General features: G+C 40.8%; 1 protein-coding gene across 2 annotated transcripts in view; it reads left to right on the forward strand.

The window, feature by feature from the left end:
* The first annotated feature begins 2,449 nt into the window (after nt 1–2,449).
* st6galnac3 (ST6 (alpha-N-acetyl-neuraminyl-2,3-beta-galactosyl-1,3)-N-acetylgalactosaminide alpha-2,6-sialyltransferase 3) overlaps nt 2,450–22,833 on the forward strand; it is a 41,294-nt gene continuing 20,910 nt past the window's right edge. Inside the window, exon 1 of one of the 2 annotated variants that reach the window (XM_073491858.1) lies at nt 2,450–2,823. In XM_073491858.1, coding sequence (XP_073347959.1) covers nt 2,465–2,823 — 359 coding nt within the window. In that variant the 5' untranslated portion in view covers nt 2,450–2,464. The remainder of the gene's footprint in view (nt 2,824–22,833) is intronic. The other variant, XM_073491857.1, reaches the window with a different exon arrangement.

The following is a 22,833-nucleotide window of genomic DNA, read 5'->3' on the forward strand; positions in this document are numbered from 1 at the left end:
GGGACTTGGCACGTTAATGTAATAATCATTGCTTCTTAATTAATCGTGTTTAGAGCATTTTAATGAATGTCAAGGTTAAGTTCACATCCCAGTGCTATAATTCAATAATGACCATGTGCCCGGCATTAAGCCTGCTTTTGTAAATAACCCACTTTATTTTTAACACACTCATGCATTAAAATCTGAGGCTTTGAGTAGATTTTGTACTTACGACAGAGTGCCAAAATTATTGGGATTATAAAAGTGCACTCTGTTTGCGATTACAGGATGCTACACTGACACATCATGACCGTTAAAGTGAAACATAAATCACAGCTGAGAGGATGAAGAGGCCATAACATTTTATTGATTTTCAGGACGTAATGTTCAGAGATTTGTTAAGAGCTAGATTCCAGTCTTGTATCGTAAATGAAAATGGTCCAGTAGGGTTTTTAGTTGTCGGACGAGGTGTTATACACTTCCTCAGTGCATGTTAATGTGATTAGTGTTTTTTTTAAGCTTGTAATGTGCACTGCAATTACATTTTTTGTTGTTTTTATTTTTAAAATAATCTTAATTAATGCCTGAAATTTCTCTCCTCAAGAACTTTGTTCAAGTACAACCTTCCTGTGTTTGTCATGCCTTGCTTAGGGGCTCTTCGCTGGTAGGTTAACAGTTACAAACCCATGTGTCTCACATGCATTTAGCCAGCTAGTGTTCCCCACAGAGTTCAACCAATCTGTGTGTGCTGAAAGGCGTGATGGAGTTATGAGCTGGACTGAGGGGAGCGAGCGATGATGGACGAGCTGCTGACAGCTCAAGGCTACGGTGATGTGTGTCTCAACCAGCCAGTAAATGGAGAGCTACCAGCTCAGGTCCAGAGATCATTTCTCAACAGATGGCTGACTCCATACATGAGAGAAAAAGCAATAGAAGGTAGCTCTGTTGGAGAAATTCATGGAATAACTATGTCTCTGAAGAAATAAAACCAACTCTGTTTTTATTTCCTTTCCAAGCAGTTGATGCTGTGTATGCACTACAGTGAGTCATATGAGTGGCGGTAAGCTAAGTAGCCATAATAGAATTTACTTGTGGGATTCTGTTTGCACACTAAATCTCTCGTTTGTTGATTAGATGCTGAACATGCAAGAGAGAGTTTCATGTTTGCCGCCTAAACAGTCGCCCAGAAAGCAGCACAAATGCAATTTGTATGCAAACCAATGACAATACAGTTATTCTCCATTAAGCAAATGATCAAACAGGGCTTAGTCATGATACAATGGTTTTTCTTTTCTAACTTTCTCTTGCATTCATTCACTTAAGTAAGCTTAATCTCATCAAAACAAACCAAGCATATTAGCTTCAATTAGTTAAATCTCCCATTTCGGATTCAGAGAGGGCTTTCCTCCTCTTTTGGCAAAGCGCGGCTAAGAGCTATTATTGAAGATTACATTACAAATCATTACAAATCCCCTCGCTCCAGTAAAGTATAATAAGATGTATAAAAAAATATATAGTAAGATAAATGATGCAACTCCCCAGCTTCTTTAATCTGCATTGTCACATTTAGACTCCGGTGTAACCTCTGAGTTCCCGCATTCAATTAACTTAATCAATGTTGGTCCTGGGCTCAGTGACGTTAATCTTAGGAAAGAAATGAAAATTATGGGCCGTAAAACCTTGATGAATTGTTTTTATAAATAATTACCAAATGCATTTTATTTTATGTTCCGATCACACAAGGCCCCTTGCCAAAACCTCACTTTAATGTTATTATTGTACGCATATAAAGTAAATCACAAACTATAAAATCATAAGATGAAACAGCCTGAGATGCTGAAGAAGAAAAATAAACTCAGAGGTTGACATTCAGTATTGATCTGAATCAAGTTAAATTAAACATATAGTATGTAACATTTCTGCATCAAAATGTCTAAAGGTGACAGTGTTGTATATTTTGTTGAGTTGTGCTTTCACTTGGTCGCTATAATTTCTGTGTAAACACCAGATGATTCGTCAGAGAATGAGGAAGGAAGTCAGCGAACGTGACTGGTCATAAAACTTAACCTCGTCTGTGAACCTGATTCCTGCCTTAGTCACCATGGATAGTTGCCTTGGGACTTTACTTGAACTTGTCTTGATTGACTTTAACTTGAGACTTGATTTGAACTTGTCTTTGTTGACTTTGACCTGAGGCTTTACTTGGACTTGTCCTGATTGACTTGGATCAAAGACTTGAGTTGGTCCTGTCTGAGTTGCCCTGAGACTTGATTTGGACTCTTGACTATAACTTAAAACTTGAGTTGGACCTGTCTCTGCCAGTTTTAGACTTAACTTGAGACTCTCCCTGGCATTGCGAGACATAACTCAGACTTTTAATTAATAATTATAATCCTGACTAATTGTTGTTTCTGACTGTCTTCCTCTCCTCCAGCCTCTCAAGCTGCACTGTGAGCTCTGCAGCATCGTGTCCAGCTCTGGACAGATGTTGGGCCAGGCTGCCGGCCCGCAGATCGACCGCTCTCCCTGCATCTGGCGGATGAACAATGCGCCCACGCGGGGCTTTGAACGTGACGTGGGCCAGCGGACCACGCTGAGAGTCGTCTCGCACACCAGCGTCCCCCTGCTGCTGCAGAAGCCCCAGTACTTCTTCGGCCAGGGCAACGACACCGTCTACGTCGTGTGGGGGCCGCTACGAAACATGAGGAAGGATGGGAAGGGCATCGTGTACAACATGCTGCGACAGGCGGCGGAGAACTACCCTCATGCACGTATCTACGTCACCACAGAGGACCGGATGAACTACTGTGACATGGTCTTCAAGAAGGAGACGGGGAAGGACAGGTGAGTCAGACCGCAGTCTTCTTCATTTGTTTGCAACAGCATCACTACATTTCACAGCGGACCTCCAGTTTTTCCTCTCTGATAATTTCACCACTCAGCACTTTGACATTCACTTTTCTCCTTGCCGCTATAATATCGACATTATCGACGCTGATGGTCCGCTCAATGCTCTGTGCTTTCCTCGTCTCAAATCCTCCCTTTCATGAGGCGTTATCAAAGTGAGTTACTTAAGTTTCCCTCTGAAGAGGCTCTACACGGCACTGGAGGCCATTCTCTAAAGAGAAGCTTTTATGAGGAGCCTCAGAAGCGTGCGCTGCCTGGGTTACAGACATCGGCCAAATGCCGGTCTGGGGAAAGTCTGGTTAATGAGGTAGCATGATGCTGGCAGTCTTTCTAAACACCCCAGTTGCATCCAGTCTCACAACTTCTTTGACAGCATCTTGGTGCATTTTGAATTTGCAGAAACGGTAAAATTATTCAAGCTGGAGATCGCTCGGTAGCTTGAAGGATAACCTGGAAAGTTGGAATGTTTGTCAGAGACATTTGTCAACAACATATGCTAAAAATGCTCTCTGTTATTTAAAGACAGACCAACCGAACAATTCCTTGCTCTATCAATTCCCCAAAGAGAATTGCAGGTTAATGACTATGAGAACCAGGCTCCAGGCTCGCTATTGTTCAGGATGAACCTCATTTTTCAGACTAGCCTCTGCTCATTTCCACAGAGCTGTACACTCCTGCCTCTCCCACATGTCATCAAGACCTCTCTTAACTTCTTAAGAGGATTAACATGTTCCGTAATAGGCGCAGCATCCATTCCATTTCAGCTCCATTGTCTCGCTCTTATTCAGGATGGCAGGGTTAACAACGAATTTCATGTAGAGTGTCCATGTTCAGCCGGGCTCAGCTGTTCCAAAGGCCCGCAAAGAACAGATAGAGACGTGGGATTAGGGAGGTATGCTCGGGGAGAAGAATCTCATTACAGGACATAATGCTCCTGGGTGTGATGCGGTGCTTCAATCATTACTGATTGGTAACTGGGACCAAAGTCGAGGTGTGAACAATGAACCGCATCTAATGCATATGTGATGAGCACTGAGAGGTTTGTCTGTATGTCTGTTTGCCTGCCTGTCCATCATTGTGTTTGTCCGGCACTTGGCTGCACGTATTCCCGTATTAACAGTTAATAAATGTGTCCATGGTAACAGCTTTTAAACCATGAAATCCACAGCGATATAACACTTTGAAAAATCTTAAAATATACATTTTATTTTCTCAGCTTATCCGTGAAAAATACACTTATTGATATCTCAAAGTCAACAACAACATTACACTCTTGAAACACTCTTACTGGAGCAGCTTGTCTGGCTTTACCCTGTCATTTGTGTGTGTGTGCTCACTGGTTTACTGTCAGTGCTTGCTGCATAGTGCAGGGGATAATCATCAGCTTGGTGGAGATGGAGCAGTGATCGAACACAACTCTAATTATCCAGATTGCCTCGAGCAGCCTAGGAGATGCACCGCCTCAGCTTCGACTTGCTGATCAGGCGCAGTGAAGCGCTGACTGAATGACTCGGCAGTCGACCGAGTAACCGTCTCTCCAGTAATTTAAAAGCAGTCTGTTTAAAAGCGGTCTGCCAGGAAGCGCGGCCATTTCTGGACGGAGGTGGGGACATTTTATTTAAAGGGTAACTCCACCAATTGTACTCATTAAAGTGTGTTTACAGGTCTTGGGGAGTACTTCTGACTATGTGAAAAAGTAGTGTCAAGCCTTTTGTGGCTCCAGAGGAAGCTGCATAAAATCTGATTAATTGCCTCCAGTAATGTAACTTCCACAAAAGGCTTTATACTTTGTCTCAGATATGTAATCGTACTCCCCAAGACCTGTAAACACACTTCAATGTGTAAATCTGGTGGAATTACCCTTTATGGAGACTCTGGGTTGAAATGAAGACCTAGCCTGAGGTCCAGACTGAGTCAATTCAATGACCAGATGAAAGGCAAAATTAGACTATTAAGAGCTGTTCAAGACAATGAAGGAAATGTTAAACAGCCACTAGCTGTGTCTCAATGCCAAACTGCTCACTAATTTGTAGCAGATTGTGAGCATTTTGTTTTTTATACCGGAAAAGAGATAAAAATCGTTATATACTAATAGACCTGTTTCATTTTTCATATGAGGACAAGCTTTGTGATTACTTATAACAATGCTCTGTGCTATTTAAGTGTCCCAGTAACAGTGCAACAATGAGCTAGCATGAACCCTAGGACCCTGAAGCTGAAGCAACAAAATGTAATTCAGCCCGTATTCATTTTATAGTTTAAAAATATGTACTGTAACATGTCAATATGTTTTCTGTGATAAAGGCTTGTTATACAATCTGGATTTCTTTACAAGGCCACAAGGTGATGTATTTGTCAATATACAACACAGGACTCAGCTCAACCAGGATAAAATTGTTGTGCAATTGTTGTCCGCCAACAAGAACACTATGAACATTTGTATACAGTACACACTATACATTATTAGTGTGCAACATGGAATAAGATTTGAGAGGGTCCTCTTAATAACAATAATGTGTCAGAGACTCAACATCAGTATATACTCAGGATTCTGTGGGTGAAAGTTGTGTTTGTCTGCTGTCAGGAAAAACGTCCATGTTTATGTATTTTCATAGGTGTATCGTGATGACTCAGCTGTTTAAGGCACAACATCACAGTGACTTCCAGGGTTCAAATGCGGACGAGGACATTCGAAGCTTGCCGTCCTCCCATTTCAGCCCATCCATCCATCTCCTCTTCAATGAACCGTACAAACAAAAAGCAAAGAAATAATCTAAAAGAAACAGGCAGGATATTTTCAAAGCAACATCTTACAGGAGCCAAAACAAAGTCTGACCACAGCCTTGGATGTAAATGCATTTGGCAGCCGCTTAAACACATGATTCATGTAATTGCGCACTGCGGCTGGAAGTTGCACAGGCCGAACCTATCCGTCATCAGTGCTACCTCCTGAGCTGCAGTCGTTGGCTGTCGGACCGTATCGGCGTGGCCCTGTTACCGGCGGTAGATAACGGGCCTCACGACGACACAGGACTTAAATCACAGTGTCACTTTACAGCGCTGCCACCTGGGCCTGCGTGACCCGGCTCTCTGCTTCCCAGCCAGCTGCTCCTCCGTAGCATGTGTGTGTACGTGGGTTTGTGTGGGTGTGTGTTTTCACAGTCATGACGTCCTGTTTCTGATAGTGTGAGTAAGTGAGGGCAATTTTTTGTTTTCATTCCTGTGAGTACCCATTCATGTGGTCTTTTCCTACCCTACAGACTCTTCAGCATTTTATGTCTGTCATTACCTTTATAAGGAATCAATGTGTTAATGGTCAAACATTGTGATGCACAGTTGAGCACAAGATACAAACAATATCTGCTTGTCAAAACTTAACTTGAAGGAGTGACTCGATGTTAAAAACTCCACATGTGACCTTTAACTTGAGGAGAACACAGGTGCCATTTAGACATGGCTCATGTACCTCTGTGTACTCCAGTTTACATTACTCTATCATTCTCAGACGCATTCCAGCATGAAATTAGATTACCAGTTGTTACGTACAATATTTTATGGTGTCACATCTGTCTCTGAATGAACTCCTGTTGAGATGTCGGAAATAAGAAGACATGAAAGTGGCAGCAAAATCTGTAAGGTGTTTTTAAGGGTTTTTTTTTGCAATGAAGGTGATGATGTCAAATGAGTTCATTCAGAGCGTGATGTTAAACAGCTGTTATATGGAAACTCTTAACTCAGGTACATTAAATGTGGATGAAATGGAGGGACTGTGACCAAATTTGAATCAAATATAATTTGAGCAATAATACTCTGAGGAAATTAGTTTTCAGGCTGGACCAGAACAAACCGGACGTCGGAAAAGTGACACAAACACAAATTATCCTCAAAGGGCTCGCTAGTGCTTCAGGGGTTGAGTAACAGTCTGACGAAAGAACCAAAAATGGATATTTCATCTGCAATTCATCATCAGGGGTGAGTCACTCTAATCGTAGATGAACCTAATAGCAGATGCTCCACTCGCCAAATATGTGGTGAATTTTATTTTAATCTGTTTTTATTAGCGTGAATGTCATGGCTGTGTAATCATGCTTCATAATCTCCGGCTGTCCACTTCATATGAGTATAAGTGCCCCTGGCAGTCAGCAGCGCTTACTCATCCTAAAATAGTTTTGGGTCTGAAAATGAAAACACCGTTCAGTTCAACAGCTCAGAGATTGTGTTCAATATTTGTGAATGTGAACAGATCTTTACAAGAATCAAGTGTCGCAGACCTGAGACGTTAGAAAAGCCCGGAGGTGCTCCATAGAGAATGAATTGGAGGAGAAGAGGATGCACCCATAGGGATTTTCTTGGGATGAGGGAGTATTTTCCTGGTTTAAATCAGACAACATCCCTATGGAATAAAAGCTCACTTGTATATAAACACTCTAGCAAAACCTTTTGGTATTCTAAAAGTCTTCCTGTATTTTAAGGACAGTATCTGATGCTCAAAATATTTGATTGGACAGGTGGAAATTCTTTACTCCTGTGCAGACCAGGTAGTGGACATCCTGAAAGGATACTGGACATGGTGCTGGAAGCATGGCAACATAGCAACTATTAAAACATCATACAGATCTTTTGTTACTTAAACTGGCAATAGAGAACTTGTTTGCCTCAACTTATCATTCTGAAGTAAATACTGATTACACAGTGTAATGGCTGTAGAAAGATATATAGATTGGTTCCCTTTTAACCTCACTTGTTAGCGGTAGCCATGTTGCTAATGCTGTCTTTGTGACAGCGGCACCATGACAGAGTTGAGTTGTTTTGTTTGACGTGAAATAATGAGTCAAATTAATGTACTGAGTGTAAAAAAAACAACTAAATTAAGTTTTTAAAGACAATCATTATTTTAGCATTTAGACTTCCCAGCATGCGATGCTTGGCAGTTAAAACTCTGTTGTGTAGTATATTAGAAATGTGCTTTGTGTTTTTTTAAGCTCAAGGTTGTTTCTTTGGTAAAAATGAAAACAAATGATGGTTGTATTCAGTCCGTACCCTGAACACTAACTGAGACATTACTCAAATTACTGAGACAGACCTAATGTTGTTGAGCTGAGGTGGAAATCATATCACTTCCTGCTGATTTAAAATACTTCGCTTGAGATTACAATGGAAGCCATTTCCCCCAGTTTAAGTTTCACAATTATGTATAATTATGAGATAAAAGCCGAAATTCTAAGATAAAAAGTCTTAATTATGGGTTAGAAAGTCATAATTATGGGATAGAAGGGCATGATTACGAGTTAAAAAATCCAAATTATGAGATAAATTTTGACTTTTTATCTCATAATTATGACCTACCATCGGAATATTTTTTTTATCAAGCTAAGTTTACAACTAATTTTTTTTTCTTTAACTGGCGGAAACGAGCTTCTGTAAGATTTCCTGACTTTGTTTGTTTAAAGTGTCTGATAGTCCAGACGAAGCAGCTGAAAATTGTTGTCTGACCCTGAAATATTGTAACACAAAGTAAAGGAATGTGACAGAGAGCTTGAACGTTGAACTTTTGTTGATGCAATCTGCGTCCTGATGTGATGGAGAGCTTCAATGTCAAATGACTCCCCACCAGTGCACAGATTCTGTTTACAGGGTGTGCAGTACGTGACTGTATCTGTAATTGCTTTGCGTATTGGATGTGGCGAGAAGAAGAAAAAGATAGAGGGATTGTTGCTCTTGGCTCATGTAGGAGATTGAAACACAATGTTTGCAGCATCACCACAGAACTGTAATTTCATGCTTATCACGATGAGCCATTTAAAGAGAAAAGACAGCGGGAGGATTCATTGTGTTTCTCTAGACATGAAGCAGTGATTCCCTCTGTACACGCACTAAAAATCAGCACTGAGCGTGTTGCTCTCCATCCAAACCAAGAATTTGTCACTGAGCAAGCGTGTAATGACATTACATTTCTGTTGAAAGCTTGTAATTGCTGTGAAATTATCTTATTAAATGAAGCCACTGGAAACGCTGGAACACAAATAAGCTGGCGTTCTGGGCGGCTGTTCGTCAGGTCAAAACCGGTCAATTCGGAAGAATGAGGAAGTCATCACAGTGTTCGCTCTCAAAGGAGGAGGGGATCAACGGCTTGTCATTTTATGTGTTCTTATGACCCCATCTGAGAGAGACGTTAGGCGTTAGTCGGAGGGAGAGAAGCAAATTGTCAGCTGAAGGCGAAGTGCAGTCTTCCTTAAAGTCCATTTGCATTTATGTCCTAATGGTGTAATGACACTCTGAGGATGTGGCAAAACTATTAGTGGAGGAGGAGTGTTGGGTTTCCATTTGGAATTTCAAAAAGGCAAAAATCTTTTAATCTTTCATCTGTGTTAGAGGGTATCTTTATTCCCCAGCTCTGTGTGTTATAATTGTACATTTTATAACAAAAAACGGCTTGAAATCACTCAGTCAGTAGTTATAAAAACTGTTGTGTCACAGGACTTTCACCAAGAAAATAAGCAAAACATCCTCATACCAAAACAACTTCATTTTGTACGGTTGCAGTTTGGTGAGGTTTAGGAAAACACAGCCCAGTTGCCAGGATATTACGTTAGCAGTTAACATTTCTGCAAACCACATACGTCCAAGGTTGACAAACGTGATGTGTAACAAACACCTTCACGCCCACCACCTTTCACATCATGAGGTGGAGGGAAAGGTGGTGGGCGTTATAACAAGCCACCAAGGCTGCCAAACGGAGGAGTTTGACGGAGGACACCTGGAGACAGCCATGTTGCCAGGTTTCATGGCGACAAAACTGGCTGTTTTTTATGGAGAGCTGTGGACATTTCCAGCAGTGTTTGTGGCGAGCCACACTGGCTATTTTCCACCAGAAGTCAGATCATCTCGATCCATGAGTGTGGCAACCAAGCCAAACTGTAATATTTTCCTAACCCTAACCAAGTGGTTTTTGTGCCTAAACCTAAACAGAGCATAAGCACAGCGTTGAAAATTCAACCTAAACAAACGGGAAGTTGCAACATAAAGAAACGTTCAGTCATTTGTGGTTTTGCAGAAACGTACTAGGCTAACATTCCCTCTAGTGATTGGGTTGGCAGAGCATCATTACGTCAAACATAATGTGAAGCTGTTGTAGTAAAATACCCGTCTTTTAAAAAATAATTTGAAAACATAAATGACAGTTGTACAGGCATAGGCCGATGATCTGTTGATCTTTACAAATCCAGTCAATGGCATAGTCATCAGTGCCGAAAAAAAAGTTTACAAGGTGAAATCGAGGTTACCTGCTTGTGACTACACTTCTATGTAGTATGGCCCACAAATTTAAAAAAAAATGTACAACTGAGTCTACATACTGTTGGCCACATAGCTTATTATTTTTACATACTTTCTTCCCATATTTTTATGTCTTATCGTTTTTTCTGTGCACTGAAATGAATGAATAATTGTTCAATAAAAAAGGTCCGTGTTAGGAAATCGACCAGTGGTTTCTTCATATCACCGACAATTTTGTCACACAAGACGATACCTTTAGTCATCCCCGCATTTATGACGCTGTCTCTGCTCTGTAGCATATTTGAATCAAGTCTCGTCTATGCAGTGGAAGCTAACAAAATCACGGTTATTCTACCAGCTGGACAATATCGCAGGTAGACATGATGGTTAGCCCGCAGCCACAAAAGCAGTAAATGCATTTTCTGTTCTGCTTTGCAGCATCTGATTGAATAAGCTCCACTGGGCGAAATCTCCCAAACACACACCTGCTTCGCTAGTCATGTAGCAACCCAAGCCCATCTAATAAGCCTTATTAAATCAAATGCCTCTGTGGCTTCAGAAAAATAACAGTCTAAAGAGATGAAATAGCCTCATAACACCAGGCTCCGTGGTGTGTCAGAGTGTATTAAGAGTATGTCTCTGCACCATCGTCACAAAGATAGTTTCTTGCCTATTTATGCCTTTTACAAGAATAATGTTTGCCCTTTAAAGGGCTATATTGTCCTTAAAGACATGATGAAACTTTATTTGGCTCTACTGGGAAATTATGTGGCTGCAGCAGCAAACAGTAATAGTTATTAGATGGAGAAGAAATACTGAATAGATGCATTAGAACATAAACTAGGCTATTAAGAAAAGCTTAAACAACAAGAATAGTAATAATTTACAACTAAATAGATGCTGTTGTTTATACTGAAATTTGCATCATCTATATTCAGTGAAATGGTTCATAGGCACACATTTTACTGTGATGTACTGCGACATAAAATCAGGCTCTGTCAGCTGCAACTTGCATTTAATACTGAACAACATACTCTGTGTGATTTAAAACTTGTTTTGAATGCTGACAAAACAAAAACTCGTGATGTTTTCAAATTTATAATCTAAGTCACTTAACCTTCCATCCATGACCACTTTCAAGGGATCTGAGATTGAGTGTGTCTCAGTACAAGTATTGATGATTCTCTCTCTCTCTCTCATCTCAGCCTCACTGATGAAAAAGACTGAAGCTGAAATTGTTTTTTTTATTTCAGAATCAAGTCTTGTTTTTCCTTTGAGGCCATCTTTATGTCTGTGCTGGACTCTGGTGATGGTATATAAATGCATGCGTCTTTGCAACGCCCACGCACACCGGATACTGTTTACCATGTAGCACTGACATTTAGTGCAAATTTTAACGGCCTTGCTCACCGTTAGTCTTTGTATTTCTCAAGTTAGATGGTCCGTCACAAAACTGGAATTTCTAACTTCGATACCATTTTCGATACCAAAGGGAAAAATTGAAACATTGGAGGCATAAAAAAAATCAGACTTTTATGAAAAGATGAATATAACAAAGCTTGTGTACTGTGTGTTAATAACAACAGCATCTAAGTTAAATTATTTCTGGAGGAGGTGGGACTGTGTGGGCACTACAGCTGTGCATGTGTCATCTTGCTGTCGGAGAGGAGAGAGAAACAAAAAACCCAGCTAGTACTGAAGTATCAAAAAGGAGAATTGAAACCATTTTAAATATTGTCATATTCTTATTTACAAGGCTTTACTTGGTCTGCTTCCATCCTACCCACAGAACTACATTCTTTAAAAAAGTATGGGAAGTTGTTGTCTTCACTCCAAGGATTTAACTGTCCCAAAAGTATGCACTGTACTTAATAAAGGGCATTCGAGTATAGTGCTCCGTTGCTTGGAATCAGTAACAAAATGCCCTGAATGGCCTGGCCCAAAAATTCTGATTTAATTTTGATTTAAAAATTGTTCACGTTCTCTTAACATTGTATAGACTAAAATCATGAAAATCATTGTTTCATTTCTAATATGTGAAAGTATAAAGAATAGCATAAATGCAAATGAATAACATAAATCATCTCATTTATGTAATTAAAGTCAACTGGTGTGTGCAGTGCAAAGTGTAATACAACAGAATGAAAAACAAACAGATCAGTAATGTGAATTTCCCGCAATACGAGTGGTTCACATTAATCAGATCTCCAGATGGCCTCGCTCTCCTCCTCCCAGTCTCCGTTTCAGTTTCTCCTCCTCTTCTTCTTCTTTTCCCTCGCCGCTGTTTGACATTTTAACTGCAGCAGGTACAGAATTCAAAGTCTCCCGACAGAACAGATAACTTGCTCTGCTACATGTCTCATAGATCCTCTTAACACCTCATGACTTAAACAAGCTTTTCTCTGATGTTTCAGGCTGCTTAAAGACTTGTTTCTTTATGCTCGCTGCGCTGTGGGATCACAATCAAATAATCTGCAAAACAGGCCAAAACATAAAATGCAAGACGTGCAGCCTGCTGCATAATTTGAGACAACACCCACTCTGTGATGTCAAGTAATGCTTTTACTGGTGTGAGCAGAACAAAGATGGATGTCCTATCAGTGTCCTAAGAAAGAAGAATGAGTGCAGCCATAATGCTCCACGCTGCATCAGCTGTAATGCATCCTGTCAGGGATGTTCTGTTATACGTTCATCTCTAAATTGGATGTGAACTAGTCACTTCAGATTATACTTGTACAACGCTGTGTGAAAAGGGAACCAATCACCTCTTGGCAGCAGCATTAAACTCTGCTTGTAAAATTGTCAAACTTCTCATCTCCGCAAACAGAGCGACGCCAGTCCTCGAGAGTTTCTCAGACAAATAATAACGCTGCAGTTTGCTTTGCCTGACAAACACTGGCTTTCTGGGCTCTTTTCAATCAGCCAAGGCAGCGCATTACTGCTTCACATTTTGTCTTCAATTTTTAAAAGCACTGACACACAAATCATAGTAATCCCAGTGAGAGACTTCCAGTATCGCTTTTTATTACTTGTCTGCAGAGCCGTGTGAAATTAGATGGTTTACTTTCTGGTCAGCTTTCAATGCAGCTCTCAAAGATCTGGAGCCTTTCAAGTCTCACTAATGTTGATGTATGCTCTACTTACATTTATACCATATTGTACTCTGCAAAATATAGCTATATAGTTAAAATCTCTGAAATGTATCCAATATGAAGTTTAGGTCCAAAATGTAGATTCTGTTCAGCTTGCTCACATTCCAGGGTTCATTTTGTTACAGAATGAGGGACATTTTTTAAAAGTCTGCTACCTTATTTTCGGATTTAAACCTCATATGCAGCAGTGGAGGAAGTGCTTAGATGAAAATATAACTATGTAAAAATAAATTTGAAAATTAAAAGAACAGCATGTTCTTTTCATGATGTACCGAAGAATAAAAAAAAATATTTATGTAATTTGAATTTTCTTGATTAATCTGCTCATCTTTTTCTTAATTTTCGTGGTAAAGCAGTGAAAAAACAGTGATAAATGTACATTATAGTGTCTTCCAAAGAAAGATGAAAAACAGCAGATAATCAGGTTTTAAGAAACTGAAATTTGGCAATCATTAGTCAAGAAATGACTTTATAAATTAATTCACCAATATAGATTATTACAATTCTTATCTCGCAGTGTAGGCAGCATTTAATGGCCTAATTTTATCGGCTTTATACACTGTAAGTTATTCATAATGTATTTTTGGAATATCTAAATCTGAACTAATTAGTAAAGACAAAATCTTGGATCTGCAGTTCCCACAATGCTTCGGGACAACACCAGAGTTGTCCCTAGTCTCCGTTCCTGTCTGTGATATTAATGGAAAGGATCTTAAGGCGCAGCCGTGGTGAGGAGAGAGTCGGGTTTGGGATTTGGGATCATAATTGTGTCTCTGCTTTTATGCAGATGACGTGTTTCTGTTGGCTTACTCTATCTGTGACCTCCAGCACAAACCGGGGGCGGGTTGAGAGTCAGCCATTGTTTTCTGTCTGAAAACAAAGGATTGCCCCCTCTGGGTTGTGGCTGTTCCCCTAAGTATCTTGGGTACTTGTTCACAAGTGAAGGGAAAATATGTGTGAAAACCACAGGTGGTTTGTTGCGGCCCTCGCAGTAAGACGTGCATTGTTGCAGACCATCGTGGTTAAGAGGAAGTTGAGCTGAAAGTAGAACTTTTCGCTTTACCAGTTGATTTATGTTCCAATCCTCACCTGTGGTCATGAGCTCTGGGTGGCGACCGAAAGATTGAGACCGTGGATACAAGCGGCTGAAATGAGTTTCCTCCGTAGGGTGGCTGCGCTCAACCTCAGAGATAGGGTGAGGAGCTCAGACATCTGCAGCTGCTGCTCCTCGAGTAGAAAGGAGCCAGCCGAGGTGGTTTAGGCATCTGATCAGAATGCCTCATGGACGCCGTCCTATGGAGGTTTTCCGGGCATAATCAACTGGAAGAAGACCCCCGGGACAGACCCAGAACTAATGATATCCTTGGAAAGTGTAAATCACACACAATTTATAAAGGTGTATAATGTCTGTGTGTATAGATTTGACTAACTTATGCCTCAGAGCAGAGATATTTTTGACACAAAATCCAGACCCACTGATAGAAAAAAAACCTCCTAAAGGTCTACAGCTCAATAGGGAACCTTTAATTGCCTTCATGAGCTGCGTGTTGCAGCAACTGCTGCTGCTGCTGCAACTGCTGACCGTGTTGGGGAGTTGCCAAATCAGCAGCCCAACTACAATAACTCATTTCCTATTGTTTTTGTTGATATCCTTGCCTGTAGTGTGCAGCCCCATGAACTCCTTTCTCAGTTTAAAAACCTCTGTCCAAAACAGACGAGTTGAAGTATTTCATATGGAAATAAAGTGACGGACAGATAGACAGATAGACAGACATGAATATATTCGATACGGAGCCTAAATCCATAAGAGATGTGTCATTGTGTAAATGTGTCGAATTACTGAATACATTAAATGTTAAAGGAAGAGTAATCACTTCATTATTCCGTCTGTCACACCTTTCAGATTTCTGATTTGTGCGCAGCATCATTTACCATCGTTATAATGTGCTGTGACGAATATGAAAATGTAAAATCACGACAGCGTGAGCTGTAAGCCTCCTGTAAAACCAGGAGCGCTGCTGCTTTGTCGGAGCGAGGGGGTTTTGCATATTAAGGTCGTAACACATGAGCAGCCATAAATCTTCTTTACTGTAAGAGAGGGGGACCTGGTGTGGCTTAAGAGCAGCCTGAACAGTCAGGGGAGAGCTTAATAGTGGCATAGTTATTGGACTTTTTGCATGGGATTACTCCCTATTGTGAAGCTTTCTAAGGTGTGACTCGGGGGAATAGGCTTTAAATTATTCAACAGAACCAGTGAGATTAATTGATTATTGGGCTTTAGATCAATGATAATCAGTAGTTCTGTGTGTAATTCTGGATCTAAGGTCTTTGTCTTGATCTCTGTCCCTGGAGAAATCTCTTAAGTTGGTCCTCATCTGTTTTGCTAATCCTCGGGTTTTACTCCCCTGTTTTTGGACAGGCTTCCCATTAACATGTTGAATAGCCTGCAGGGCTTTCAGACTCTGCCACTTAGCTCAGACTGTTTCAATCCTTTTGTTTTTGTGTGATTTTGAAGTCGTAAAAAACGGTCACTTTAACCAAACGTATCCTCACCTCTTCTGACCGTGTTGCATTTGTTATTCTTCTTTTTCTGCCAAATAAATCTTCATAAATGGTTAATGGCTCTCAACTGTTGTTGCTATGGCTCTCACACTGCCAGGGCTGATGTTTTGACTGTCTTTGAGGGCAAAGACTTAAAGGTGTTATGTAGTAAAGCCTTTTCTTTCTGCTGCTGACTGAAATGGGTAAAGATAAACCTCTCAATCTGCATGAGGCTTTCATTTCCAAGACACTTTATACTCACTTTGAATAATACATAAATCAGACTCCTTTCCTTTAGCAAAACAAATGCTGTTTTCTCCGAGGTGTGTTTAGTTCTTGGCTCGGGTCATTTTTAATGATGGGATTCTTTCCTCAAGGCTGTTTGACAGCATTTGATTAGTGAAGCTAATAGGCTTATAAACCATGATGTCTGGGTTTCTTTTTATCAAGATGTTGTTCAATGAAATATTGCATGAATGACTTGTAACTCAACTCAAGTGAATACCTTTACTAACTGGAATATAATAATAGTTTATCCTCAGGTCTGAATTAGAGCTGCATAACAATTATTTTACCTTTTGATTAATCTGTCATCTTCAATAAATCACATCACAGCCTTCTAGTGTTGAACCTTTCTGAGAAATACTTTGAATCAGTCATACCTCTCTGAACAATACTTGGTCTGATCAGCCCAGTCGCCAGGATAAAATGTTGGAAGTTAATGTTTCCGTAAACCACTACGTACCATATTTACATTTGTACAGAACGTTTTTTTCTCAATATTTTTTGGGCCTTTCATGGCTTTTATTGATATGAAAGCTTAGAGAGATGACAGGAAACAGAATGAGAGTGAGGGAGGATGACAAGGCAGCAAAGGGCCGCAAGTCAGCCTCGACCCTGGGCCGCTGCAGCAAGGACCAATCCTCTGTACAAGGGGGACACGCTCCACCAACTGAGTCACCGGGGGCACCGTTTTCACTGTGTTTTTGGCGACCAAAAAGGCAGGTCCAAGCTACCACAACAAGGTACTACATGTAGCTTTCTATATATCAAGATGGTGAGCATGGTAAACAGGATACCTTCATACCATTAGCATGTTAGCATTGTCACTGTGAACATATTAGCATGTTGATGTCAGCATCAAGTCAAAGTATGACCATGTCTCAGCACAGCCTCAGGGAGCTGCTAGTGTTGCTGTGGACTGTCAGTCTTGTTTCTTCACAAATGAGTTCAATGATCATAAATTGTTGTTGATAATTGTTGGTTATTGCTTCATTTCAGGACTTTGAATTCACAAGTATACACTCCAGTTACTGGCACTTGCAAGTAGTCAAAAGCAATAAGACTATTTGTTGTGTTCAGTGTGTCTGTGTGTGTGTGTGTGTGTGTTTGTGTGTGTGTGTGTGTATGTGTTTTAGTTTTAGGCAGTTTTCTTTTATTATTTTGACTTGTTTATTCACTCGGGTTGTTTTATCAAGTCAACAGATGCTGCAAAAGTTGTAATTTGAACTCAAGATGAACTGCTGCTGTAATATTTTGCTCTAAGGTTGTCAGACAGTCTGCCCACAAACAAATGCAATCATGTCAGACTCCAGCACAGTTTCTGCTGCTTTTTAAGCCACTTCACTATTGTGAAAGGCAAGAATAGAGATAACAGCAACAGTACAGTACCGACTTTAGGGAATTGAATGCATACGGTTCAGTGTAAAATTGATGTTATTGGGCTTTACAGGCAAAGAAATGGGAAATGAAAAACCAAATTATGCCAATATCTGACCTGTTTGAGGTACTTCATATTCAATTTGGGTTTGTTGCAGCAGCGGAGGCTTTTTAAAATTCCTTTTGTTATTGTTGTGGCAGCTTTTTCTTTTTCTCTCAGAGTCAATTAAAATTCAGACCTGCCATTCACCATGTCCACTTCAGTCAAATGGCAGGTGACAGGTGGGTTGTGGGAAGGTTGCCTGTCGACAGGTGGCCTGTTTCCATGACTCCACAGCACATACTCATTACCAACCCACGACTCGACCATGTAGGAGAGAGCATATGTGATGTGAGGCTGTTAAGTTGCTGTGAGTCTGACACTTCATCCCTGTATGAAGGGAGTTTTTTGTTTTTGTGTGAGTAAAACATCAAAATTGCGGCTGTTTATTTCATGTCAGGTATCGGACAACATGGCGTCTCCTTCTCTGACACAACTGCAAAAACAACTGGAATGGCTTTTGATTTTTAATCTAGCTTGTGGAATGGCTCTCTGGGTGTGGGTTTGGACTTGTGCCGGTCTGGTAACTTGGTTGGTCGGTCGGTTGGTCCGTCCACCGTATAGGATGGAACATTTGGGACCGACGTTCATGTTACTTGTATAATGAATCCTATTGACTTTGGGTGATATGCTGACTTTTACTGTAATGCCACCATGAGGTTGACATTTGTGAAAATGAACATTTTATTGATCCAAGGTTATTGATCAGAGAAAATGTCCTCAACCAAAGTGTTATGGTACATTGCCATATGCAGTATTTTATTTCCTCTGCCCTCAGTCCGGATTTAAGTGGTATGTTTGCTCAAAACTTTCTCTGTGCTGTCTAGTGGTGGTGTTTCATCTTGCCGTTTTTAGTGATCGCCACAGTCGCAGATATGAGACAGATTATTATATGAGACTGGCTGTGGGAAGAACAAACAGGAGTCCATTCTGGGTTTAAAGCTGTTTTTTGGCTGTTTTTGTCCAACTGTTGTCTTTCATCCTGTCTCTTGTCTGTGTGTGTTTCTGTCTGACCCGAATCACAACACAGATTTGATCAGGTGAGTAGCATCACATGAGTAATTAACAACACATGCCCAGTTTCCTGGACTTCTAGTGCCGTAAAGGCTAGAAAAGTTGCACCAGTTAAAATAGAATCACTCCGGATCACCTATCAATGATCTGAAGGGGGATGGTGGATGGGGTATGGTTTCCGGCCTTGTCCCCCCTCAGATTGCCTACTGCTAAAACATTTAACTTGGTAGATGTTGTACATGACAGCACTGTCACCATGAGAGTTTTATTTTTATTGGTGAGATAGCATGACAAGAAAAGATGACACAGAAGACAAATAAGACAGACAGAAGATGTTAGCATGCTAATGTTAGCATTCAGCTCAAAGCCCTTCTGTGCCAAAGGAAAGTCTCTTGGAGCTGCTAGCATGACTATAGACTCTTAGTCTTTTTACTTTACATGTGTACTTAATTCATTTGAGATCTTGCAGTGTGTAGGTGGTCCTCCTGCCGACAGAGAATAGATGATCTGTTTTTAAAAAAAAAATCATTAATGCTCATTTAACCGGAGAGATTAAGTGTCTCATCTTGGTGTTCTGGAGGCCTCCTTCATAGACAATAAGAGAATTTAGGGCACTGAATACTGAAAATACACAGAGTACAGGCACAAAAAGGAGCTATTACTTACTAAAAATACTGAAATCAGTAGGAACCAAAGTAGGAATTTGCTGTTCCAGTAATTGTGCATTGCTGAGGATTATCACGTCAGCTAAATGCCCTAAAATGATACAGAAAATATGCTTAGCGTGTGCGGCACACTTTTAATCAGGGCTGAGCTCTCGTTGATGAATCTGGTTTTGTCTTTTTAAAATGAGAAACGAGGTTATATAATCAGTTTGAATCTGATCTGCCCAGTTGTTTCAGACGAGACGGGGAGAGAAATTTGCTTTGAAGCTTTTAGCCGGAGTGTGACTGAGACAGAGAAATTATCTGTGGGCGGTAATTGTGTAAAACTACCATCAGTGTAGGCAGACTGCTTTTGACTTTGACTCACTTTTGAGGTTTTTCGAGTGCAATCTGTTGACCTCAATTAAAAGAATAAATGGAAATAATATTAAAACATCACACACGTTATTTTTATCCTATGGTAAAAGTATTATCTTCCTCTCCTAAGGGCTTTAGAAAATGATAAGAATGTAATGTTTTCAAAAAAAAATTAGACTTTGGATCTTTTTCTCAAAGGTAATGGCACCTGGCAGCGAGTTAATTATTATTTATTATCAAAGCAATATGCAGCAATGTAATAAATGTAAACTAACACTGAATGGCTCTGATTAATGATTTATAAAAAGGGTTTAATGCCGTCCAAGAAGTAGGTCAGACGTCATTGTGCGTTTGTTTTGCCCAAATAGAAGGAGAAATGTTTCTTGTAAAGCAAACAGCTCAGACACATTCTCCTAGACCTAACAAAAAAAAAGATTTAGATGTAAGTGTGTTGTCTTCTCCAAGCCTTTGCCTCAGACTCACTGGGGTGCTGCGAAATTAATGAGAGAAAACTGCTGGGGTGGTGGTCGGCATAAAAGCATCAGATGCCTTCTTCGGCACTGAGAGAATTATTAAAGTGCTGGTTGCCAGGCGGAGATGAGGAGATCAGTGGAAACCCCTCGCCGTGAGCTCCGTGCATGTTAGGAGAGGCGAGGGATGGCTGTGAGGATGCAGGAGGGAGGCTGAGAGGAGGGAAAAATATGTTGCTGTTTGGCTTTCGTCATTTGCACCATCTGGTCAGTCATTTGGGTGTTTGTAGGGGTTTTTGTACATGCTACAGGGACAAATGTAGAGAGTGTGGGGCAAGTTGGGCTGATGGATGTTCTCCACATGCAGAGAGTCAGTGAATACAGCAGCTTGGATCATGCGAACAGCACAGAGACTCTGCAGGGGAGGTGCAGCAGCTCTCCACCTTGTCTGACTATCTTACTGTATCGTCTGAGTCTCTGTTCTCTCCTCTGTGGTGTTTTTAAAATTAGATCAACATGAAAACCATCCAAACACAGTTAACTTGAGACATTAGCTGCTCATAGAATAAAACAAACAAGAGTCCTGGATATAAAGTAAGCATGAGTGAAGTAAGATGTGCATAAAGACGTCAGTTGTGTCATTATGATTAACATCATATCAGAATCAGTCATCTCTAATGTGTACTGACTTGTTAAGTATCCAAAAATGGAATTAATATTCCAGCACGCACCAGGATCCCACTGACACTATTTTATCATCGGTTACATTAAAACAGCAAGGAGCGAACTACGTGTTTCACATGATGCTTCATCGGATCCGCTCTGTGCTTTATCACCAACAGTTGTTTCTTTAAAAAGTCCGGTGTTGATCAGCTGAGAATCCAACAAAGTCACATTCCCCAGTGCAGGAACATTTGTGGAAGAGTGTTGAACATGAATAGAGGAATCTCACAGCCTGAGGAAAGAAGCTGCTCAGTAGTCTGGTGGTACGGCAGCTTTGCATGATGTTAATGAGGCAGATTTTACTGATGGACCCCCCATTGTTGGCCTGTTGGCTATTTCAAGTTGCATTTTACTCTGGAACAGTGTTTCTCAAACACTTTTAGACCTAGGACCACTTAACCATTACAAAAAAACTCACAGACCACTGAGCGTTAACTTCCAAACAATCAACCTACTTTCAAATTGACGAAATCTTTCAAATTATAACCTAATTAGATGACAGTCTAATGTAGCAATGTCTGGCTCCAAACTGGAGAATTTTAGTCTCACATAGCCGTCAACAGCTGATCATTTTTGACATGAATCTTAAATATGTTATGCAGGCAGTGTCACAAAACGGTCACAAAGCGCTTGGTTACAATGCAAAAGTCTGTTTTGTCAGTTACCAACTCAAACATGCAGACATTGTACTGCTCAAGCTAAGTGAGCTCTCACTTCAGAACAGGCTGAGGAGTGATGACAATGCAGCTGAATAAATGTATCATCATCAGCAGCTTTGATGCTCTGACATTTTTCTGGGACACTTCAGGGAAGGTCTTTCGACTCCACTGTGGTACTGTCATCGTGGTACGGTTTTGTCGGAGTCCCTCTCCCTCCTGGACTCTGAAGAATGGTGCACAATTTGACTCCTGTGGCGGTAAACTCAGTGTACCCGGGATTAGCTATTCAGAGGGTACTTCACTCTACAAAATACTTTGCGCAAAATGTCAGAGTAGTGCCACGTCTGTTTGCAGGGACATCAGCTTCCACATGGGGAGTTCAGAGCCTCCATGTCCTCTTTTTACCAGCCCTCCGTTCTCCGTCCTCTCCCTGCGCTCATATCGACATCTGCTTTAGGAGGACAACACGGCCATTAACTCAGGGGAGAGGAGAAGGCAGGGAACAGAGGGTCAGAACAGAGAGAGGGGATGAACAGATTGAGCGCGGAAGAAGAGCGTTGAAAGGGTCAGAGAGAGAAATTGTGGATAGAGGTGATAAAAACGCAGAGGAGCAGAGATCGAGCGTGAACAGGATATAAGGAAAAGGGGTCATCGGACAGAGAGAGAGAGAGAGACAGAGAGAGAGAGAGAGAGAGAGAGAGAGAAAATTCACAAACAGCTACTGAAGCAGAAACAAAGAGATCCTCAAGGGACTAAAATCCAATATCATCAGGCCCTGAAGGACTACAGTACAAATGACTTATTCCCAAGAAAAGAGAGTTTTACATATCAGAAGATATAGAGAAAGCAATTGTACAAACTGTCTTTTGGGATTTGTTTTGAATAAAGGCAATATAAGATAAACTGAGAGAACGAGAGCGATTCACAATGTAGCATGACGTGTACTGCAGGAGCAGTGATAGCACAAGGACCCCCCTTCTAGAGTTTCCCTGTGGTATTTCTGTTAGTGCTGCTGTCACAAAGACATTGTTAGCAGCATGACAACAGGTAGCAGCCTGGCTACTGTCCAAAGCAAACAAACAACCCTAAGAATCCCAGTTTGACTGAGAAACCCCGATCTCAGTGCCATGAAAAGGCAAAGTAAAACATTCGGTTGTATTTTTATTACTGATCTAGTAGAAAGAACGTCGGTCCGTCAAAAGTCCCACTGGTAACACGAAACACATATCAGCAAGGGAACAGAGTTTTACACAGCGGAGCACTCTCTATGAGTAAATGCCCATCTGTTCACTCTTGTTGCAATAGAGAGTCAACAGTTAATCCAGTTGTTCC

Source organism: Pagrus major, chromosome 21 (genome assembly GCF_040436345.1).
Source record: "Pagrus major chromosome 21, Pma_NU_1.0".
Classification (NCBI taxonomy): domain Eukaryota; kingdom Metazoa; phylum Chordata; class Actinopteri; order Spariformes; family Sparidae; genus Pagrus; species Pagrus major.